Raw genomic sequence first — 24903 nt, forward strand, 5'->3', positions numbered from 1 at the left:
TGGCCTTTATTGCAAGGCAACTGGAGTACAAGAGTAAGGAAAACTTACTACACTTGTACAGGGCTTTGGTGAGACCACACCTGGAGTGCTGTGCACAGTTTTGATCTCTTTATCTGAGAAAGGACATACATGCCTTAGAGGCGGTGCGACGAAAGTTCACTAGATTGATCCCTGGGATGAGAGGGTTGTCCTATGAAGAGAGATTGAGTAGATTGGGCCTATACTCTCTGGAGTTTAGAAGAATGAGAGGTGATCTCATTGAAACATATAAAGTTCTGAGGGGGATTGACAGGGTAGATACTGAGAGGTTGTTTCCCCTGGCTGGAGAGTCTAGAACTAGGGGTCATAGTCTCAGGATAAGGGGTCGACCATTTAAGACTGAGATGAGGAGGAATTTCTTCACTCAGAGGGTTGTAAGTCTTTGGAATTCTCTACCCCAAAGGGCTGTGGATGCTGAGTGGTTGAGTATATTCAAGGCTGAGATACATAGTCTCTGGAGAAATCAAGGGATATGGAAATTGGGCAGGAAAGTGGAGTTAGAGTCATAGAGTCATAGAGTAATACAGCGCGGATAGAGGCCCTTCGGCCCATCGTGTCCGCGCCGGCCATCAAGCCCTGCCTAATCTAATCCCATATTCCAGCATTTGGCCCGTAGCCTTGTATGCTATGCCATTTCAAGTGCACATCCAAATGCTTCTTAAATGTTGTGAGGGTTTCTGCCTCCACAACCCTTTCAGGCAGTGAGTTCCAGACTCCAACCACCCTCTGGGTGAAAAAGTTCTTTCTCAAATCCCCTCTAAACCTCCCGCCCTTTACCTTGAATCTATGCCCCCTAGTTATTGACCCCTCTACTAAGGGAAAAAGCTCCTCAGCATCCATCCTATCTATGCCCCTCATAATTTTGTACACCTCAATCATGTCCCCCCTCAGCCTCCTCTGCTCCAAGGAAAACAAACCCAATCTGCCCAGTCTCTCTTCATAGCTGAAGCGCTCCAGCCCTGGTAACATCCTGGTGAATCTCCTCTGCACCCTCTCCAAAGCTATCACATCCTTCCTGTAGTGTGGCGACCAGAACTGCACACAGTATTCCAGCTGTGGCCTAACCAGTGTTTTATACAGCTCCATCATAACCTCCTTGCTCTTATATTCAATGCCTCGGCTAATGAAGGCAAGTATCCCATATGCCTTTTTTACCACCTTATCCACCTGTTCCGCCGCCTTCAGGGATCTGTGTACTTGCACACCCAGATCCCTCTGACCCTCCGTCTTGCCTAGGGTCTTTCCATTCATTGTGTATTCCTTTGCCTTGTTAGTCCCCCCAAAGTGCATCACCTCGCACTTTTCCGGGTTAAATTCCATTTGCCACTGTTCCGCCCATCTGACCAACCCATCTATATCGTCCTGCAGACTGAGGCTACCCTCCTCGCTATTTACCACCCTACCAATTTTTGTATCATCCGCGAACTTACTGATCATACCCTTTACATTCATATCCAAGTCATTAATGTAGACCACAAACAGCAAGGGACCCAGCACCGATCCCTGTGGTACCCCACTGGCCACAGGCTTCCAGTCACAAAAACAACCTTCGACCATCACCCTCTGCCTTCTGCCACTAAGCCAGTTTTGTATCCAATGTGCCAAGGCACCCTGGATTCCATGGGCTCTTACCTTCTTGACCAGTCTCCTGTGCGGGACTTTATCGAAGGCCTTACTGAAATCCATGTATACCACATCCACTGCGTTACCCTCATCCACACACCTAGTCACCCCCTCAAAAAATTCAATCAAATTAGTCAGACATGATCTTCCCTTGACAAAGCCATGTTGACTATCCCTGATTAATCCTTGCCTCTCCAAGTGGAGACAAATTTTGTCCCTCAGGATTTTTTCCAATAATTTTCCTACCACTGATGTTAGGCTCACTGGCCTGTAGTTCCCTGGTTTTTCCCTACTACCCTTCTTGAATAATGATACTACACCAGCGGTTCTCCAGTCCTCTGGCACATCCCCTGTGGCCAGAGAGGTCCTGAATATATGTGTTAGTTGAGGTTGAAGATCAGGCATGATCTTATTGAATGGCAGAGCAAGCTCGAAGGGCTGTATGGCCTATTCCTGCTCCTAATTCTTATATTCTCATGTTCTTATGACTTCAGTGGAAATGGCAAATGGTTAGCGCCATTTGCCTGATATAGGTGGCTGCCCGTGATAAGCGTGGACAGTGTAAGTGGAGGAGACTGTACCTTTAGTGAATTTATTGCCAATTTTAAAATTTCTAATGTAGTTCTGTGTAGGTTGTTGACCACTAGCATTTTTGATAATTTTGTATTAGATGGGCAAAACCAATGCCCAATTATTCCAAGGTTTCTGTTCATGTCACCTATACTGAGTGCAACCTTAATAGTTACAGAAGTACACAAATGCTCTCAAGGCTTTATCTCCTCACGTCATATGATTGATTAATGATGTATATAGGAATCTTGAGTGGCTCAATGCCCCCCAAGACAGTAATACATTTCTCATCAATATAATTAATTGGTGACCAGTCAAAAAAGTTTGACACATCCCTGCAGATCAAAACTTGTTTTCATACTCAATATCATAATAGCATATGGCTGACAAGCAGACAAATTGGAATATGCCAAAGAGGCTTCATGCTCCCATTAACTTCTTTAATGCATGACAAGTTTCTAACAGCAGAACTGTACTAGGGTATTATAAAGCTAGTGTATAATATTTGACTGCCTTTCTCTCAGCTAATTACTCTTGAGACAGATGTACCAATAGAGTTTGTATTTTCACATTACGTGGCAGATTACTCCTAAGTGACAATTCTAAGCATAGAAACACGGTTTTTCCTTTTCTATGGAACCATTGATTGGCACAATAGTTTTAATATTAGCCAGAGCCAAACACTTTCCGTACAATGAAAAAATGTTGACATTTAGGAAAGCACCTGTTAAAAAATCCTCTTCCTGCTACTATTTATTCTAAAGATAATTCAGATTTTTCTGCTGGGGTCAATTTTTGAAGCCTATATTTTGTCTACTGACGTTTCTGACATCTGTTCTTCACCCCTGAATTCCTGCCGACCACAGAACCAGAACCCAGGTGCAAAAGGCGAAAGCAAGAGATGTGTCTACACAAACCGCAGGTTGTTGAAATTGTTCTTCACTTTAAAAAAGTGAATTACCTTCATTGAGATGGGGGATGATATAGAGGAAAAAACAAGTCAGCCTGGAAGGCAGAGCAAATATGTAACGGCACAAGGGAATATGGCAAGGCTGGATGGCATTTATTTTAATGCAAGGAGTCTTGCGAGTAAGGCAGGTGAATTGAAGGTGTTGATGAACACATGGGAGTGTGATATTGTTGCTATCACAGAGACATGGTTGAGGGAGGGGCAGGACTGAGTGCTCAATATTCCAGGGTATAGAATCTTCAGGCGAGACAGAGGGGGATGTAAAAGAGGAGGGAGTTTCGCAATATTAATCAAGGAGTCAATTACTGCTGTAAGGAGGGATGATATCTTAGCAGGTTCCTCTAATGAGGCTATACGGGTAGAACTTAAAAACAAAAAGGGGGCAAGCACTTTGCTGGGAGTGTACTATAGGCCCCAAAACAGTCAGGGGGAGATAGAGGAACAGATATGTAGGCAAATCTCAGAGAAGTGTAGAAATAATAGGGTAATAATAGTAGGGGATTTCAACTTCTGCAATATTAACTGGGATAGTCAGAGTGTGAAAGGCTTAGCGGGTGCGGAATTCTTAAAGTGCATCCAGGAGAGCTTTTTGAGCCAGCATGTAGAAAGTCCTACAAGAGAGGGGGCGGTACTGGACCTAATTCTAGGGAATGTAGCCGGGCAAGTGGTAGATGTGTCAGTAGGAGAGCATTTTGGTGACAGTGACCATAATTTGGTGAGATTTAAGGTAGTCATGGAAAAGGACAAAGATGGACTGGAAATAAAGGTTCTGAATTGGGGGAAGGCCAATTTTAATATGATAAGGCAGGATCTGGCCAAAGTGGACTGGGATCAGCTACTTGTAGGAAAATCCACATCAGAGCAGTGGGAGTCTTTCAGAAAGTAGAGAGAGAGAGTACAACGCCAACATGTTCCCGTAACGGTCAAGGGTGGGACCAACAAGCCCAGGGAACCCTGGATGTCAAGGGATATACAAGAATGGATTAGGAAAAAATGGGAGGCTTTTGGCATATACAAAGGACTAAAAACAGTGGAAGCCCTAGAGGAGTATAGAAAGTGCAGGGGGGTACTTAAAAAAGAAATTAGGAGAGTGAAGAGGGGGCATGAAAAAACACTGGTGGGCAAAATAAAGGAAAATCCCAAGGTGCTTTATTATAAGTATATTAAGGGCAAGAGAATAAACAGGGAAAGAGTAGGGCCCATTAGGGACCAAAGTGGCAATCTGTGTGTAGAGCCGGAAGATGTAGGTGGGGTTTTAAATGAATATTTTGCATCTGTGTTCACTATGGAGAAGGACGATGTAGGCATAGAAATCAGGCAGGGGGATGGTGATATACTTGAACAAATTAGTATTGAGAGGGAGGAGGTACTAGCAGTTTTAGCAGGCTTAAAAGTGGATAAATCCCCAGGCCCTGACGGGATATATCCCAGACTGCTGTGTGAGGCAAGGGAGGAGATTGCAGGGGCTCTGACACAAATTTTCAGAACCTCTCTGGCCACAGGGGAGGTGCCAGGGGACTGGAGAGCAGCTAATGTAGTACCATTGTTCAAGAAGGGTAGTAGGGATAAACCAGGGAAATACAGGCCAGTGAGCCTAACATCAGTAGTAGGGAAATTATTGGAAAAAATTTTGAGGGCCAGAATGAGTCTCCACTTGGAGAGGCAGGGATTAATCAGGGATAATCAGCATGGCTTTGTCAGGGGGAGATTATGTCTGACCAATTTGATTGAATTTGGAGAGGGGGTGACTAGGTGTGTAGATGAGGGTAGTGCAGTTGATGTAGTCTACATGGACTTCAGTAAGGCTTTTGACAAAGTCCCACATGGGAGACTGGTCAAGAAGGTAAGAGCCCATGGGATCCAGGGCAATTTGGCACATTGGATCCAAAATTGGCTTAGTGGCAGGAGGCAGAGGGTGATGGTCGAAGGTTGTTTTTGTGACTGGAAGCCTGTGTCTAGTGGTGTACCGCAGGGATCGGTGCTGGGTCCTTTGCTATTTGTAGTGTACATTAATGATTTACATATGAATGTAGGAGGTATGATCAGTAAGTTCGCAGATGACACGAAAATTGGTGGAGTGGTAAATAGCGAGGAGGGAAGCCTCAGGCTACAGGACGATATAGACGAGATGGTTAGATGGGCAAATGGAATTTAACCCTGAAAAGTGTGAGCTGATGCATTTTGGGAGGACTAACAAGGCAAGGGAATACACAATGAATGGTAGGACCCTAGGAAGGACAGAGGATCAGAGGGACTTTGGTGTGCATGTACATAGATCCCTGAAGGCAGCAGGACAGGTAGATAAGGTGGTTAAAAAGGCATATGGGATACTTGCCTTCATTAGCCGAGGCATAGAATATAAGAGTAGGGAGGTTATGATGCAGCTGTACAAAACGCTAGTTAGGCCACAGCTGGAATACTGTGTGCAGTTCTGGTCGCCGCCCTATAGGAGCGATGTGATTGCATTGGAGAGGGTGCAGAGGAGATTCACCAGGATGTTACCTGGGCTGGAGCATTTCAGCTATGAAGAGAGACTGGACAGGCTGGGGTTGTTTTCCTTAGAGCAGAGAAGGCTGAGGGGGACCTGATTGAGGTATACAAAATTATGAGGGGCATAGATAGGGTAGATAGAAAGGAACTGTTTCCCTTAGTAGAGGGGTCAATAACCAGGGGGCATAGTTTCAAGGTAAGGGGCAGGAGGTTTAGAGGGGATTTGAGGAAAAACTTATTCACCCAGAGGGTAATTGCAATCTGGAACTCAATGCCGGAAAGGGTGGTAGAGGCAGGAACCCTCACAACATTCAAGAAGCATTTAGATGAGCACTTGAAATGCCATAGCACACAAGGCTACGGATCATGTGCTGGAAAATGGGATTAGAACAGACAGGACTTGATGGCTGGCATGGACACGATGGGCCGAAGGGCCTCTTTCTGTGCTGTATAACTCTATGGCCTAGAAATTCAGTGGTGTTAGCGCCCACTTAGCGCCTAAAGAGGTCTTTAGCGCCGGCGCTGTTGGTAGCCCGGAATTCAGTGTAGCGCAAATGGTGGCGTTAGCCGGTAGCGCTGCGTCGGCACCGATGACGTCATCGGTGTGCGCAGCGCCCCGGTTTCAATGCGATGCCGGCCCAACGCCCAAATTCACTTGCCGCCGCCTCACCCGTAGCGGCCGCAAAGAGCGTTTGTAAAACGGGGCCTTGCAGCTCCGGGAGGCCGGGGCGTAAAGGTGGAGGTGCGGCCGGCCGCTTTCCCGGTGGCCGCTTGGCCGCTCCTTCCTCCCCGGACTCCCACACCACCCCCCCGCGGCATTGGTGTCTGACCCCCGCGAGCCCGGCACTTCTCCGTGGTGCCGGGCTCATTTGCCGGGGGAATCCAGCGGCGATCTCACGGCTGCAGGCAGCTCCTCCTTAAGAGAAGGAGGAGGCCTGCAGTACCCCAGCCTGCCGCACCGCATCGGGTGGCGCAGCGGCAGCTGGACACCTGAAACTGACTTTCAGCACCCCAAGCGAGGCGGCCAAACCCTGCAATAGCGCCCGCCTCCCTCTTGGGGTGCTGCAACTGAATTTCAGGCGGGCGCTACGGGAATCCGGGCGAGCGCTAAATTTCGGGCGCTAAAGTCCTGGCGCGGCGATAACGAAATTCTAGGCCTATGACTCTATGGGCAGGATTTTCATTGGGCCGTGGAGTCGGGATTGGAGGCGTGTGGGGGTTAAAATCCTGAAATCAAGGGTCCCGACCCCATCCCGCACCCAAACCCATCTCCATGCCAGTTTCAAAGGAGGCGGGTACCCGCCCCGCACTGGGTCCCGCCTACCCGAGGAGGGAAGGGATTAGTGCCAATTAACTGCCTGTTAACAGGTAGTTAACAGGCAGTTTTTAGCCTAATCCCTATTTTTAAGGTTGAAGTGTGGGATTCCCGACGGCTCCAAACCATGCCAAGTTAGAGGAGGCGGGCCGTCGGGTTGAAGGACTTGGAGGGGTTGAGATGTCGGTGTTCAGGTGAGTGATGTGTGCATGAGAGCAAAGGTAAGTGTGTTTGGTGTGTGTAAAGTGATTAAAGAAGTTTAAATGACCTTTTCTTACCTTTTCAGCCTTCCTTCCTTTAGGTCCCAGGAGTCCTTCATCTCACCGGCACAGAAAGCAGAATGGCTGCGAACTGTCAAAAGTGACAGCCTTCAGTTTTCTGTGCAGGAGAGATTTCTAACTGAGTCTGTGGAGAAGGACTCAGGTTAGAAGTAAGATTGTCAGTGTTTGACAGCTTCAAACACTGATATTTCATCTGTCAAAACCTCTTGGCAGATGAAATTTCAGTCTGTGATGTCACCTGTTGCCGGGTGGCCCTTAATTGGCCTGGGCGGGCTCAATAAGGTCAATCAAGTTAAAATCGCGTGGATTGGCCTCATCTCGATGGAGGCGGGACTACAACCCCAAAAGTTGTAGTCCCGCCTCCAACCCGACTCCTGAATGAAAATCCTGCCCTATGACTCTATGAGAGTAACACTACAAGAAAAATGTTTTGACAAGTATGCACATTTACCTCTTGTGCCCAGTACTGGAGGCCAACTCACATCAACCAAAAAAGTGAAGGGACAGGACTATAAGGTAAGATATGCAACTCTGAAAAGGATTTCAATGATCCTTAACTGCACACAATGAGACAAACTAACCACCCTGTACATATTAGTCAAATGTGGCCCAAGCTACTACATAAGTTGGTGTCACATGGCCAGTTCTCTATCTAGTTACTCCAGTATCGCTTCCCCAGTTCTAAAAACTCTAGGGCAAACTGTAAACATACACTGATATCCTTTATGTAAAATATGACACTAATGAAGTGAGCCATACAGGCTGCCTGTCTGTCAAATGCAGCAGTGGTAGCCCTTCTCCCACACATTCCATATTGTATTGTCGACAATTCCTTTTTGCTGGTGTCAAAACAATCAAAGTCTTTCAGTGCTAATCAAATGTCCCTACACTGCAGTTAGGGTCCAGGTAGCATTCCTGTTACAGCCCCTTGATAGGGAGCTGGTTCTGCTATGACCGCTATTTTAGAGATTGTGCTTATCATTTTGTGTTCAAAGTTCATCTGTTAATCACTAAATATCTGCTGTCCTTATCTATGCAGGAGACTTGTGAAAAGTGGGGGAAATGATGTACAGCTTTGCAATTATGTGATATTGGTGGAGAAATTTGACTTCGCCCAAAATGGGCAGCAAGTTGGCAGAGCAATTGATCTCTGTGCTGGTCTGTACAACCAAACGGGCACCCTGATGCAGCTTGATGCCTCCAATGTCAAGTTGACATGAAGGTAGGTTCAAGTGGGGGCAGGCAAAGCCAAGGGGATGAGCCCAGGCCATCAGTGCTTGCAGTATTTTTGTGGAGACAAGAGTGTTCTTTTTGGCACCCCAAAAATATAACTTGGAAAAAGTTTTGTGGCTATTTTTGAGCAGTCTCTAGTGGTCCCTTTAAGGGCCATTGGTTAGGCCGCTCAAGACCAGGGACAACTAGGTGATGCAAGCTTCGCCCATTCGTACCTGAATTTTGCATTGGGGTCCAACAACTGGTGAAGGAGCTGATTTGTATAGTAAAGCAGCCTTACAGCTGTTTCAGGCGGGCGGGCAGGCTGCTTGTCCATTTACAGGCCTGCCTCAATATGGCATCAGGCACCAATGGAGGGGCTGAAGTGTGTCTCCAACCCCCACCCCCACCCCGATTTTCAATTCCTGGCCACCTATTTCACAGGTACAAATTTCTCCCTCATATGGGCAGAAATTTGTTTGGATGGAGGATTTGATGGATGGCCGTAAAAGATCAAGGAAACTTAGGCGTATTGTAATAATGTGGGTAACTCACTTACGTCCAAAATTCTGCAATCTTTTAAGCCGCATCATGGTTTGTGTGGTGTATGTAACCGTTCCACCTTTAAGAGAACTATTTTAAGAGATGCACTACTTTATCTTGGCTGCTGTATACTGTAATACCGGTGGTGACCACACCGGTATATAAGTGCTGTGTAATGATTTATTGGGCAGTTCAGCCTGACCTCCGACTAGTAAAGACCTGTTGAATTTACTCTTGTGGTCTGTGTGCAGTGATTCTTATTAACAATAACTAGAACACACAGACTTAACAGTGGTGACGATGACGATCTTACCCTGCGGCAGAGATATATCCAAGGCAGTTTAACGGGCGTCGAGAAGAGGCATCCGCCCTCATCATCCTGCTGAGAAAAGACTCGGGTCTGAAGAGCAAGGAAGAATCCTGACACGAAGCCTTCCATCAGCAATAGACAGTGATCATCCCTTCTATCACGGTGGTGGGTAAGCCGATCAGCGACGAGCAGCAAGTCGGCCACGTTGGCTGTGAAGTAGGGGAGGGAAAAACGGAGGATATAAGGGCGGAGAACTCGACCACGGCCGGGGAAAAGAGCTGGACAGAAGTCGGGGCCAGAGGCGCTGAGACTGGGGCAGCGTAAGGCACGGGAGCCGCGGTGAATGCAAACGTAGCCGGTGTAAAAGACCGGGCTGCAAGCGGGCTGGGAGACGCAACAGCGTCGAGAGAGAGCTCGACCGCGACCGGGGAAAAAGGCCGGGCAGCTACCGAGGCCGCGAGGCGCGGGATAAATTTTTTTTTTAAAAACCGCGGAGAACTCAGCCGCAGCCGGGGGAAAGGACCGGACTGCAAGAGGGGCTGGGAGGCACGATTTGAGAACCGCTGGGGAGGGCGAATGCAGCAATACGGCAATCGCCATTACAGCCAGCGGGGGAGAAAGACAAGCGCGGGAAACCGCCATTTTAAAAAAAAAGAAAAGAAAAATTTCTTTTTGTTTCTCAAGAAGATTGCGAGGATGCCTAAGCGTGGTAACATCAACGATTTCGATCCCGATGTTGAAGATTGGGCCACGTATGTAGAATGCATAGAGATTTATTGTAAGGCAAATAAAATATCAGATGAAGATAAAGCACTAACCTTACTAAACTCAATGGGTGCGAAGACATATGGGCTATTGAAGCATCTTCTATCACCAGCTAAACTGGCGGATCAGGCTTTCGCTAATATTGTTGCTGTCCTGAGAAATCATTTGAACCCCACACCGCTGATGTTAGCGGAACGATTTAAATTTTATGCGAGAACGCAACTGAAAGAGGAAAGCAACGCGGAGTATTTAATTGAACTGCGTAAGCTAGCGAAATACTGTCAGTTTGGGGAAAGACTGACAGGGGCACTGAGAGACAAATTCGTGTGTGGATTGTCGAAAGAAGGAACAAGCGGCTGCTTGAAGAGAATGATCTTACACTTGATAAGGCTGTCATTATTGCAGCATCGCATGAAGCCGCAGCGAGAGGCACTGCGGAAATGCAGCTGAAGGCAGCGGTACTCAGCGTAGATCAAATGGCTTTGGGTACAGCGAAATGTTATCGTTGTGGAAAGACAACACATGATCAGAACCAATGCTGGTTTAAAAATCAGGAATGTAGAAAATGTGGCAAGCTTGGTCACATAGCTAAAGTATGCCGGTCAGGAAAGAAGACCAGCAACAAAAAGTCACCGCAGGAAAAGTGCAGAAAGGTACATAAGGTGGCTGAGAAGAGTTCGGATGAACAGAATTCAGATTCAGACTCCAATAGCAAGGAACTGGGTAGTCTGAGAATTCACAATGTGAGTAAGGAAGCTGACCTACAAACTATCTGGGTCACACTTCAGATAGCAGGAGTCCAAGTGAAGATGGAATTGGACACCGGATCGGCGTTGACGGTCATGAATAAGCAAGATTACAAAAGGTTATTCACACATATTCCCCTACGGGATACGGAGATAGTATTGCAGACATACACGGGGCAAAGAGTATACCCCATCGGAAAGATAAAAGTCAAGGTGGTACACAAGGGCAAAGAACACCAAGGAATGGACTTATATGTACTACCTGAGGGAGGTCCACCACTTCTGGGACGGGAGTGGATCAGGAAAATAAATATGGACTGGCACTCCCTAAAAGCAATAACGGTAGATTCCGGAAAAAAAGATGTCAAACCTGAACGATTGTCCAGAATATTGGATGAGGCTAAAGAGGTGTTCCAACAGGGACTGGGAACACTGAGAGGAATTACAGCAAAAATCAAGATTGCAGAACATGCAAACCCAAAATTTTTCAAAGCCAGACCGGTACCTTATGCGATACGACCTGCTGTGGAAGCTGAGCTGGAAGGGCTAGAACGTTCAGGAGTACTGTCTAAGGTGGACTGGAGTGAGTGGGCCACGCCCATTGTTCCCGTCATGAAGCGTTCATCGAGTAACAAGCCAGGGAAACCGGGGAAGGTCCGCATCTGTGGAGACTTCAAGATCACGGTTAACCCGGTGCTTCACACGGTGCAATATCCGCTTCCGCAGATTGAGGATATCTTTGCTTCATTGTCTGGCGGGAAACACTTCACCAAGATAGACCTGGCGCAAGCGTACTTACAGATGGAAGTTGAGGAAGAGTCGCGCCAGTATCTCACAATCAACACGCACAGAGGCTTGTATCGATATAATAGACTGGTTTTTGGAGTGGCTTCGGCTCCAGCAATTTGGCAGAGGGCCATGGAGCAGGTATTACAGGGAATTCCAAGCACTCAATGTTACTTGGACGATATCCTGATTACAGGAGATGACGATGAGGAACACCTTGCAAATTTGAAACTGGTGCTCACCAGATTGAAGGAATATGGACTTCGAGTTAATCGCCAGAAATGTGAGTTCTTTCAGAAACGGATCTCGTACTGTGGTCATGTCATTGACCAGGAGGGGCTGCACAAGTCACCTGACAAGATCGAAGCTGTTGTGAAGGCTCCCGCTCCGGAAAATGTATCCCAGTTGAGGTCGTTCCTAGGGTTGATTAACTATTACCATAAGTTTCTGCCAAATCTATCCACGGTGCTGCACCCGCTGAATGCTCTTTTGCAGAAAGAAGTACCATGGAAGTGGAGCGAGGACTGTAAGAAGGCCTTTCGCAAAAGCAAGGCATTGATCACCTCAGAGGAAGTGTTGGCTCACTTCAACCCAACGCTACCTATTCGTTTAGCTTGTGATGCTTCTCCTTATGGTATTGGAGCAGTACTCTCACACAAGTTTCCAAATGGCTTGGAAAGGCCAGTCGCATTTGCATCCAGATCATTGACCTCCGCTGAGCGCAACTATGCTCAGATAGATAGGGAGGCTCTCAGCCTTGTGTGGGGAGTAAAGAAGTTTAATCATTACCTGCAGGGCCAGAAGTTTACACTGCTGACAGACCACCAGCCGTTGGTATCCATTTTTAACCCTAAGAAGGGTGTTTCGGTGATGACAGCACAGAGGCTCCAGAGATGGTCCCTTTTCCTAGGGGCACATCAATATCAGATAGAATTCAAAGGTACAAAGCAGCATGGTAATGCTGATGGGCTGTCACGCCTGCCACTACCTACTGAGGAGGAGGCACCGACGGTTGACCCGGTGGAGTTATTTCACTCGACCATCATCGAATATTTACCTGTCACCAATGCAAATATTGAAAGGGAGACTAGGAATGACCCGACACTGTCCCGGGTCTACGAATTGACAGTAAAGGGATGGCCAGCCCATGGTGATCCACTGTTACCGGCATTCTCAGCAAGACGAGAACAGCTGTCCATCTGTCAGGGAACATTGATGTATGGAACAAGGGTGATTATCCCTCCTAAGTTAAGAGAGAGAGTTCTAAAAGAACTACATGAAGGTCATCTGGGGGGAGCCAAGATGAAAAGCCTTGCTAGGGCTTATGTGTGGTGGCCGGGTATCGACCAACAGATAGAGGATCTGACGAAAAGCTGCTCAGGGTGCCAAAAAGTCCAAAATGCATCTCCAATTGCACCGCTGCATCCATGGGAATGGCCTTCAACCCCATGGCAACGTGTACATATGGACTTTGCTGGTCCATTCATGGATTCCATGTTTTTAATTGCGGTGGACGCACATTCTAAATGGCCAGAAGTGATTAAAATGACTACCACTACCTCGGAGAAGACGATCGCGGTGCTAAGAACGATATTTGCAAGAAATGGATTGCCAGAGCAAATATGTTCAGACAACGGACCACAGTTCGTGTCAGAGGAATTCCAGAAATTCCTGAAGAAGAATGGGGTGAAACATTATACCTCTGCCCCATATCATCCAGCTACGAATGGGCTGGCCGAGAGGTTTGTACAGACGTTCAAAAAGGCAATAAAGGCCATGAGCGAAGATCAGATTTCACTGCAACACAAGGTGGACAATTTCCTACTGGCATATCGAAACGCCACCCATGCAACAACAAACCAAAGTCCTGCCATGATGTTCTATAACAGGAGGTTGCGGTCCAGGTTGGACTTGTTAAAACCAAATGTGCAGAGGGAAGTTGAAAACAAACAGTTCCAGCATATCAATAACAAGCCCACTCGGAGTTTTGAAATAGGACAACCGGTGTTAGCCAGGGACTATAAAAACGAGAAATGGCAATCTGGAACAATTCGGGCCAGACAAGGACCCTTGATGTACACGGTAGATGTTGGTGAAAATGTAATGCGACGTCATGCTGACCAACTGGTGAGATCGAGAACAAGGGTCGAGCCCATGGTTACGACAGAGACAACTGTGGAGGAAGTTAGTGAACCTGAAGCATCTACCTCAGAAGTGAATATACCTGATGATGATGTCCTATCCATAGGGGATCAACTAGATGAGTCACCCCAGCAACGAGAACCAGAGACCCCTGAAAGGCATTATCCGTCTCGGATCAGGAGGCCTCCTCAGAGACTGAATCTGTGAACTGTTTTTACATGAAGTTGTGTATATATGTTATTATGTTATGTTTAATGGGGAATATATACTGTTAAGCTAAAAAGGGAGGATTGTGGTGTATGTAACCGTTCCACCTTTAAGAGAACTATTTTAAGAGATGCACTACTTTATCTTGGCTGCTGTATACTGTAATACCGGTGGTGACCACACCGGTATATAAGTGCTGTGTAATGATTTATTGGGCAGTTCAGCCTGACCTCCGACTAGTAAAGACCTGTTGAATTTACTCTTGTGGTCTGTGTGCAGTGATTCTTATTAACAATAACTAGAACACACAGACTTAACAGTTTGAGCCCAGCTTATATGTGTATCTGGGTGCAAATGCAGAAGAAACTCCAGGGCAGGATCTTTTTAAGGCTACACTTGGGAAAATGAGTGAATGCAGACCTGATTGATTACCTTATCAATTCAAGAGCGGCTTCTTTATGCTTACAGTCATTCCCATGTCGTGCAAAAATACTGATTCAGCGGAAAGGTTTTCAAATGAAGTTGGCCAGTGTTAGATGAAAAATCATCAGGTATTTGCTCTGCTGATACGTAACTGACTGGTTGAGCAGCTAACAGTTAAAGATTCTGCACCATACTATACATTAGTATGAGTCTATTGGTATTGACTTGCAGGACAGGTCAGGGAGATCTTCAACCTCTTGAACATATTATGGGTTGTCCGCTGGTAAGTCCAATGGAAATGGTGAATGTACCAGACATATTGAAGATGACAGATAGTGAATAGCTGCAGCTCAATTTAAGCTGGCATGAAATCTACCCTAAAGACCCAAGTTTACTTTATGCCGAGACTAGCTCGAAGCACAAATCTCAGTGAGTTTACGCCAGCAACCATTAGATGGACTGTAGGTTCAATATGACCTTTGTCATTACAAACATGATGAATAGAAGCAATGCCACTGACCCATAGTACGATGGTCTCACAGTTTGTCTGCATTTAGTGTATTGCTGTTTTGCCAATCATGTTTGTTGGAAAAAAGTGACTCAAGGCTGGTTTGTTTTTTCCTCAATGTTTTATTTCATTATTTTAAAAATATCTCCAGAGTGTTTTCCACAGTGGTATGGGGTATCGGTTCATTGTTCATAGAATCATAGAATAGTACAGCACAGAAGGAAGCCATTTGGCCCATTGAGTCTGTGCTGGCTCCTTTGAAAAGCAATCCAGTTGGTCTCACTCCCTCGATCTTTCCCCATGTCCATGCAATTTTATCTCCTTCAAGTATTTATCCAATTCCCTTTTGAAGGCTACTACTGAATCTATATCCACCACCCGATCAGGCAGTGCATTCCAAATCCAAACCACTTGTGTTTTTCCTGATGTCACCTCTGGTTCTTTTGCCAATCACCTTAAATCTATGCCCTCTGGTTATCGAACTTTCAGCCATTGGAAACAGTTTCTCTTTACTTACTCTATCTAAACCCTTCATGATTTTAAACACACCCTTCATGATTTTAAACCATTATTGGTTAATGATTAATTTGGTTTGGTAATCTGGTGCCACTATGTGTGCAGCCTACCAAGTCGTCCCATGTGAATCTGTATCTAATTCACCAGAAGTTTAATGTCAATCAGCATCTGATTCCTTGATATTTGGTGACAGTCTGATGTCTGGCATTGGTGGAGTGTGGGTGGAAGTAGGCCTCTAACCAGAGGGGTCGAGGAAGGCTTTCTCTGCTTGCAATTTTTTTGCACATTGAATTCATAAAAAACTGAACTCACCAGTGAGACTCTGCAAGATCTCTTTTGAGAACCATTGCTGCACTGTTACTGTCAGCATCTGCCTGCCACTTAACCACAGGTCAGTGCAGGAAGTACATGCACACATTTTTTCATTGAGCTATGAAACCACAAACTTCCAGTAAATATCTCGACAACAATTTGAACGCAACTGATGCTTTTTATTTAGAACTACTTGGGTCTTTTTTAATCTTCTCTCCACCATTGGGCTGACACTCACAATCATTTGTGTGGGCTGACCAGTAACCGTTTCTTTCATTTTCTGACTAACCGACAACTAAGAATTAGAAATGTTTACTATCGGGGACTATAGGGTAGATTTTACAAATTCATGCTCTCAGTGCAGAACTTTGCACTACAGGAGCATATGTTGGAAGTTCAGGTGCAGAAGATTTTTGCCTACACTACTTGTAGTGCTTTGTGTTACAGGTAGATCTTTCATTTTCATTACCCATAACTTAATCTAGATCATTTAAGTAATCAAGAAACTAAACTGTAAACTAAGGCCTAAAAATTCAGTTGCTTTGCGCCTCCTGTTAGCGCCCTAAGAGGGTGATACCGGGGCGCGAAGCAACTAGCGCTCAGGCGTGGCACCACCAGCGCCTCCCATCAAATACAGGGGGAGGTTAGCGGCAGCAGTAACCGTTAGCACCCCACGGTGCTGCACCACCGGCGATGAAGTCATCGCCGTGCGCAGTGCCCCGCTCGCGATCTTCGGTAGCGCCCCTGACTTACCGCCGGATGCTATGTCTGACAGGGTCAGGGGGGCTTACCTGCGGCTGGGGCTGCGCTAATTAAATGCGAGGTGCCGGGCGGCCATTTTTGTTGCTGGCCGCCTGCCAGCACCTGCACCCGTTGCCATCCCCGGCCTCCTGACCAGTCCCCCCGCGGAGTGCCAGCAGCGCTCCATGAGCCGGCACTTTTCTTGAGTGCCGGGCTCTTCTGCCGGCACTCTGATCCCTGGTGGCCCAGCTGGGCCCCGGGTTGTGCTGCGCAAGGCCCTTCCCTTTTAAGAAGGGGAGGAAGGCCTGCAGTACCGCGGCACATAGCGCCGCAATATTCCCTCGCAGTGCCCCAAGAGGGAGGCGGGGGTCACTTCCCTCTTGGGGCGCTACCAATCAATTTTGGCCGCAGGGGCGCTAATTTTTTTGGGGTGCTACTTCAAAGTTAGTGCCCCAAAGGGGGCGCGACTCCATTTTTCCCCATAAGTTACTTAAATACAAATGTAATTACATTTAGTTAAATATAACGACGTCATATAGGGATGGCAGTGCAGGTGGTGTGTCTCAACTGCAGCATGTGGGAGTTTGTGGAGAGCACTGTAATCCTGGACAACCACGTTTGCAGTAAGTGCCTGCATCTTGAGGAACTTCAGCTCAGAGTTCTTGAGCTGGAGTCTGAGGTACAGACATTGCGGGGCATCGGGGATGGGGAGAGTTACCTGGGCACTTTGATCCAGGAGGCAGTCACACCCCTTAGGTTAGGTAATGGTACAGCTCTGGTTAGAGGTCAGGGACAGGAGGGTGTGACTGCAACTCAGGCAGGTAAGGGGACCCCGGGTGAAGTGTTAGAGGAGCCTCAGCATTTGTCCTTATCCAACAGGTATGAGGTTTTTGCTGCCTGTGTGGATAAGGGAAAAGTCTGCAGGGAGGATGAGCAAGCTGACCATGGCACCATGGTGCAGGAGCCCATTCAAGTGGGGGGAGTGGAAGGGAATGCAGTTGTGGTAGGGCTCAGTATAGTCAGAGGGATAGATATTTTTCTCTGCAGCCATGACTGGGAGTTCCAAAGGTTGTGTTGCCTGCCCGGTGCCAGGGTTAAAGACATCTCGCGACTGGAGAAGAACTTGGAGTGGGAAGGGGAGTATCCAGTTGTTGTGGTCCACATAGGAAACAACAACATAGGTAGAACTAGGAATGAGGTTCTGCTGAGAGAGTTTGAGGAGTTGGGGGTCCAAATTAAACAGCAGAACATCAAAGGTAATAATCTCTGGATTGTTACCTGAGCCACGTGCCAATTGGTATAGGGATAAGCAGATTAGAAGGTTAAATGCATGGCTCAACGAGTGGTGTGGGAGGCAGGGGTTTTGCTTCATGGAGCACTGGCACCAGTACTGGGGAAAGAGGGAACTGTTCCATTGGGACGGGCTCCACTTAAACTGGGCTGGAACCAGTGTCCTGGCAAATTGAATAACTAGGACAGTAGACAGGGCTTTAAGCTAATGAAAAGGGAGTGGGAGGATTCAGGAAAGAGTAAATTTAAAAGCAGCAAGAGAAATGCCAAGGTGCTAGAGCAGAGCAGAGTCTTGGGTAAAAATAAGCAGAGTGGGTCAGGAAGGGACAGAGAGAGTAACAAATGTAATAGGGCAGCAGTGACTAAGGTGACATCAGGGGAAAAATAGAAAAAAGTCAAAGCTAAAGGCACTATATCTGAATGCGCTAAGCATTTGCAACAAAACAGATGAATTAATAGCAGAGATAGGAATTAACAGGTTTGATCTAATAGCCATTATGGAGACGTGGGGCTAGATTTTCGGGGAGCCGTCAAGCGGGGTTTCAGGCGTGTGTGGGGGGGAAATCCCGACTTTGGGGGTCCCGACACCATTCCGCCCAAAACCCCGCCCCACGTAAGTTTCAGGGGCGGTGGGTACCTGCCCCGCACTGGGACCCGCCGAAACCAGGCGGGAAGGGATTAGTGCCAATTAACTGCCTGTTAACAGGTAGTTAACAGGCAGTTTTTAGCCTAATCCCCATTTTGAGGGGTTTCGTGTGGGTTTCCCGACGGCTCCAAACCACGCCAGATTAGAGCAGCGGGCCGTCGGGTTGAATGAGTTGGAGGGGTCGCGATGTCGGCGATCAGGTGAGTGATGGGTGCATGAGTGTAAAGGTAAATGTGTTTGGTGTGTCTAAAGTGTGTAAAGAACTTTTACTTACCTTTACTTACCTTAACAGCCTTTTTTCCTGTAGCCGTCGGGAGCACAGCATTCAGCCAGAACTGAAAGCTGAACGGCTGCGATCTGTCAAAAGTGACAGCCTTCAGCTTTTAGTGCTGCTGAGATTTCTAAATGAGTCTGTGCAGAAGGACTCATCTTAGAAAGCAGACTGTCAGTGTTTGACAGCTTCAAACAGCTGTAAAACACTGATATTTCATCTGTCAGAAATCTTGACAGATGAAATTGCAGTCTGTGATGTCACCTGTTGCCGGGTGGCCCTTAATTGGCCTGCTGAGCCCGCTGGGCGGGTTCAACAAGGTCAATCAAGGGAAAATCACGCGGATTGGCCGGACGTCGAAGTAGGCGGGTCAGAAACCCGAAAGGGGAAGTCTCGCCTTCTTCCCGACAGGTTCGACAAAATCGACCCCGTGGTTGCAAAGTGACCCAAGGTTAGGAACTAAATATTCCAGGATACTTAACTTTTAGAAAAGATCGGCAAAATGGAAAAGCAGGAGGGGTAGTCCTGATAATAAAGGATGGGATAAAGACGGAGAAAGGATCTTAGCTCTGAAAATCAAGAAGTAGAATCAGTTTGGGTAGAGATAAGAAAAGGGGCAGAAAACATTGCTAGGAGTTGTTTATTGGCCCCCAAACAGCAGTTGTAATGTAGGGCAGAGTATAAATCAGGAAATTAGAGGTGCATGTAACAATGATCGAGTGTGGCATCAAGGAGCCCTAGCAAAACTGAAGTCAATGGGAATCAAGGGGAAAACTCTCCATTGGTTGGAATCATACCTAGCACAAAGGAAGTTGGCTGTGGTTGTTGGGGGCCATTCAGCTCAATCACATGACATCACTGCAGGAGTTCCTCAGGGCAGTGTCCTAGGCCCAACCATCTTCAGGTGTTTCATCAATGACCTTCCCTCCATCATAAGGTCAGAAGCGGGGATGTTCGCTGATGATTGCACACTGTTCAGCACCATTCAAGACTCGTCAGACACTGACGCAGTCCGTGTCCATATGCAGCAAGACCTGGACAACATTCCAACTTGGGCTGACAAGTGGCAAGTAACATTCGCACCACACAAGTGCCAGGCAATGACCATCTCCAACAATCGAGACTCTAACCATCTCCCCTTGACACTCAATGGCATTACCATCGCTGAATCCCCCACTATCAACATCCTGGGGGTTACCATTGATCAGAAACTGAACTGGACCAGCCATATAAATACTGTGGCTACAAGAGCAGGCCAGAGGCTGGGAATTCTGCAGCGAGTGCCTCACCTCCTGACTCCCCAAAGCCTTTCCACCATCTACAAGGCACAAGTCAGGAGTGTGATGGAATACTCTCCACTTGCTTGGATGAGTGCAGCTCCAACAACACTCAAGAAGCTCGACACCATCTATATATATAAATCGGTACTTCTGTCATTCTGTCTTTCTATCTGTCTACCTGTCTATCTGTCTATCTGTCTGTCATCGCGTGTGCGTTGCGGGTATGCACTCGAAAGTTACAGGGCGTACCTACGCGCGCGTTACCTCCAAAGAAAGCTTACGCTTCCGAGACGGTTTCAAGCGTATTTACGTTTCGACCGGGCTAAAATTGCGCCCGCGGTATCCCAAAAACCTTCAACATTCTGCTCATTAGCATCTCATTATCCGCTCATTAGTGACAGAGTGACCTCGAGCTCGACCAATCGTACGCCGGGTTGCTGGCGTGTGCCGCCGGGCCAATCGGTGCGCGTGCGGCCGGGCTTTATCGTTCTGAACCGAGGTGAGTCGCTGCCATCTTGATTCCAAACTTTTCCTTTCTTTTTCCCGCTTTCTGCGTCTTAAAAAAAAACGTTGCTTTTAAAACACATATTGTTATAAAAAAAAATGATTTAGAAAGTAATTAACTTATCTAATCTCATTAATTTTCCTACCTTTCCCCGTTTTTCCAGGTAGGCCTAGAAGCCTCGGCGTCTCCTCCGCACCCACGTCCGAGCTAGGCACCTCCCGGCCCCACTCGAAGGCTGGAGGGCCGAGCCTCAGCCCAGCGCCGCGAGGGTGCGCGCGCAGCAGGAGCTGAGACGTCTCTATCTGCCGGGGCTTGCTGAGCATCCAGCGTTACCCTGGCAACGGGCGCAATCGGCGGTCTTCACCTCGGGGGGGAGGGGGGGCGGCCGCGACCCTCGGGGGGGGCGCGACCCTCGGGGGCCGCGACCCTCGGGGGGGGCCCGCGACCCTCGGGGGGGGCCGCGCGCGCAGCAGGAGCAGCTGAGACGCGGCGTCTCTCTCTCTGGCTTGGTCAGCGTCACGGTTGCCCTGGCAACCGGGCCCGCCGGCCGAGAGAGACGCCGCGTCTCAGCTCCTGCTGCGCGCGCAATCGGCGGTCTTCACCTCCGGGGGGGGGGGCGCGACCCTCGGGGGGGGGGGTCGCGACCCTCGGGGGCCGCGACCCTCGGGGGGGGCGCCCGCCGCCCTCCATCCCCCCTCCCCTCCCCCGCCCTTCCCCCCCACCCTCCCTCCCCCCTGCCCTCCCTTCCCCCCTCCTTCCCCGCCCTCCCCCCCGCCCTCCCTTCCCCGCCCTCCCTTCCCCTCCCCTGCCCTCCCTTCCCCCCCTCCCTCCCTTCCCCCCTCCCCTCCCCCCCGCCCTCCCTTCCCCGCCCTCCCCCTCCCTCCCTTCCCCGCCCTCCCCCTCCCTCTCTTCCCCCCACCCCTCCCCTCCCTCTCTTCGCCCCAGTCGCTCTCTCTCTTCCCCCCAGTCACTCTCTCTCTTCCCCCCAGTCGCTCTCTCTCTCTCTCTTCCAACAACAACATGCCCTCGAAAAAGCCTCGGCACCGCCGGGCACTTCAGCTAGTTCAGGATAAAGCAGCCCGCTTGATTGGCACTCCATCCATCTTCAACATTCACTCCCTCCACCACCGGCGCACTGTGGCTGCAGTGTGTACCATCTACAAGATGCACTGCAGCAACTCACCAAAGCTCCTTCAACATCACCTTCCAAACCCGTGACCTCTACCACTTAGAAGGACAAATGCAAGAAGTCACACAACACCAGGTTATAGTCCAACAGTTTTATTTGAAATCACAACCTTTCGGAGCACTGCTCCTTCGTCAGGTGAAGTAGAGAGATGCATAAAGACACAACTTATATAGTCAGAGAATAATGCCAGATGATTACAGGTAATCTTTCTAACTGCCATTTATCACACCTCGGCAGAGAGATAATCACAGCAAAGGTGTGAATTGTGTCCAAACAGGTTAGTCAGGAAAACATTACATCAAAGAACAATGAGGTGGGGTCACAAGGGGTCAAATGTTGCAGATGCTGGGGTCTGTATGAAAAACAAAAACAGGCAAAAAAACATTTTTTTTGCTGGAAATCACAGCAGGTCCAGCCGCATCTGTGTAGAGAGAACAAGCCAACGACGACTCGAGTCTGGGTGACCCTACGTCAGGTGGGGTTACATGTAGCGTGACAGGAACCCAAGATCCCGGTTGAGGCCATCCTCATGAGTGCAGAACTTGGCTATCATTTTCTGCTCCACGATTTTGCGTTGTCGTGTGTCTCGAAGGCCACCTTGGAGAATGCTTACCCGAAGATCGGAGGCTGAATGTCCTTGACTGCTGAAGTGTTCCCCAACTGGGAGGGAACACTCCTGCCTGGCGATTGTTGCACGGTGTCTGTTCATCCGTTGTCGCAGTGTCTGCATGGTCTCGCCGATGTACCATGCTCCGGGGCATCCTTTCCTGCAACGTATGAGGTAGACAACGTTGGCCGAGTCACATGAGTATGTACCATGTACCTGGTGGGTGGTGTCCTCACGTGTGATTATGGTATCTGTGTTGATGATCTGGCATGTCTTGCAGAGGTTGCCGTGGCAGGGTTGTGTGGTGTGGGCGCTGTTCTCCTGAAAGCATTCTCCAAGGAGGCCTTCGAGATACACGACAACACAAAATCGTCGAGCAGAAACTGATAGCCAAGTTCCGCACTCATGAGGACGGCCTCAACTGGGATCTTGGGTTCATGTCACGCTACATGTAACCCCACCTGATGTAGGGTCACCCAGACTTGAGTCGTCGTTGGCTTGTTCTTTCTACACAGATGCGGCCGGACCTGTTGTGATTTCCAGCAAAAAAAATGTTTTTTTGTCTGTTTTTGTATTTCATACAGACCCCAGCATCTGCAACATTTGACCCCTTGTGACCCCACCTCATTGTTCTTTGATGTAATGTTTTCCTGACTAACCTGTCTGGACACATTCACACCTTTGATTGCTGTGATTATCTCTCTGCCGAGGTGTGATAAATGGCAGTTAGAAAGATTACCTGTAATCATCTGGCATTATTCTCTGACTATATAAGCTGTGTCTTTATGCATCTCTCCACTTCACCTGACGAAGGAGCAGTGCTCCGAAAGCTTGTGATTTCAAATAAAGCTGTTGGACTATAACCTGGTGTTGTGTGACTTCTTACATTTGTCCACCCCAGTCCAACACCGGCATCTCCACACCACACTTAGAAGGACAAGGGCAGCAGACGCATGGGAACATCACCACCTACAAGTTCCCCTCCAAGCCACACACCATCCTGACTTGGACCTGTATCGCCGTTCCTTCACTGTCGCTGGGCCAAAATCCTGGAACTCCCTTCCTAACAGCATTGTGGGTGTACCTACACCATATGGACTGCAGCGGTTCAAGAAGGTGGCTCCCCACCATCTTCTCAAGGGCAATTAGGGATGGGCACTAAATGCAGGCCTAACCAGCCAGCGACGCCCACATCCCATCAATGAATTAAAAAAAAGGATAATACAGTAATCATGGGGGATTTTAATCTGTGGGATAGGCTGAGCAAACCAAATTTGCAGTACTGTAATAGTGTGGAGGACGAATTCATGGAATGTATACAAGATAGCTTTCTAGATCAGTATGTTGAAGAACCAACTAAGGAACAGGCTATTTTAGATCTAGTATTGTGCAATGAGAAAGGGTTAATTAGTAGTAAAGGGGCCTTTAGGGAAGAGTGACCATAATATGATAGAATTTTATATTAAGTTTGAAAGTGATTTAGTTAAATCCGAAACTAGGGCATTAAATCTAAACAAAGCAAACTACGTTGGTATGAAGGGCGAGTTGGCTAAGGTAGATTGGGAAACTACATTAAAAGGTATGATGGTAGACAAGCAATGGCTAGCATTTAAAGAATTAATACATAATTTACAACAAATATACATTCCTTTAAGGCACAAAAATCCCACAGGAAAAGTGGTCCAACCATAGCTAACAAGAGAAGTTAAAGATAGTATTAGATCAAAGGAAGAGGCTTGTAATATTGCCAAAAAGAATAGTAAGCATGAGGATTGGGAGGATTTTAGAATTCAGTGAAGGAGGACGAAAAATTGATAAGGAAAGAGAAAAAAGATTAGGAGAAAAAAGACTAGCATTGATATTTTGGGCCTGTGCCTATTGGAGGCATAGGCCCAGCTCGCCTCCCCCCCCACCCCCACCCCTCCCAAGAGAAATCTGAACATGGAATGGACGGTTTCCTTGGGGGAGAACTTCAGGAAAATCAGTCCCAATATTTAAACTTTTATGGCTTATGGCCTGTGTTTTTACCTTTTAAATCAGCTCCTCATCAAGTAATCCAGTTTAATATACCTCTTAACAATGCAATGCATAGTAGGTCACAGGTAACATTTTTCTTTAAATTTACGTACTTGAATTAAGATGGTTTCCACAAATGAAAATCTAATAACTACATAGTCCTCACATTGCACCCCATACTCAAAAAGATTTTGGGTAATTTATCAGTGTTCCAGCATTTTGGAAGTGCTATTTTGGGAAGCTGCAAATCTGAACTGAATCACAATACAACACTATCAAAACATTCAGAGCAGTAACTGAGATTTATTAGTGGATCTTTCCAATGATCAAGTATGACATGATTCTGAAATACTGAGCTCCTGTTGGCTACTAGCTACCGTCACTTGAAAAATCATTTTGAACTGAATTAATTAATTAACTTCAAAACATAGGTAAAAGGTTAGTGAACATTTCGCGAAATTTATTGAAATTTCCAACAGATGAGACAGAGAATAGCTTTGCTTTTTTTAAAAAGTGCAATTTTTTACTCACAAAAATTTGCCATTAGTCCGCGAGCCTCTGAGAATGCAACGCTCAGCATCATCTCGAGATTTCTTCCCA

At 47.5% G+C, this 24903-nt stretch overlaps 1 protein-coding gene across 2 annotated transcripts in view; it reads right to left on the bottom strand.

The window, feature by feature from the left end:
- Positions 1-24903, bottom strand: part of syk (spleen tyrosine kinase) — a 207670-nt gene that overhangs the window by 72506 nt on the left and 110261 nt on the right. For both annotated transcript variants that reach the window (XM_085984618.1, XM_085984614.1), the window contains exon 3: positions 24835-24903. This exon is cut by the window's right edge and continues 92 nt beyond it. In XM_085984618.1, coding sequence (XP_085840744.1) covers positions 24835-24903 — 69 coding nt within the window. The remainder of the gene's footprint in view (positions 1-24834) is intronic.

Source organism: Somniosus microcephalus, chromosome 1, assembly GCF_052327205.1.
Source record: "Somniosus microcephalus isolate GS21.2 chromosome 1, FLI_Smic_1.0, whole genome shotgun sequence".
Classification (NCBI taxonomy): domain Eukaryota; kingdom Metazoa; phylum Chordata; class Chondrichthyes; order Squaliformes; family Somniosidae; genus Somniosus; species Somniosus microcephalus.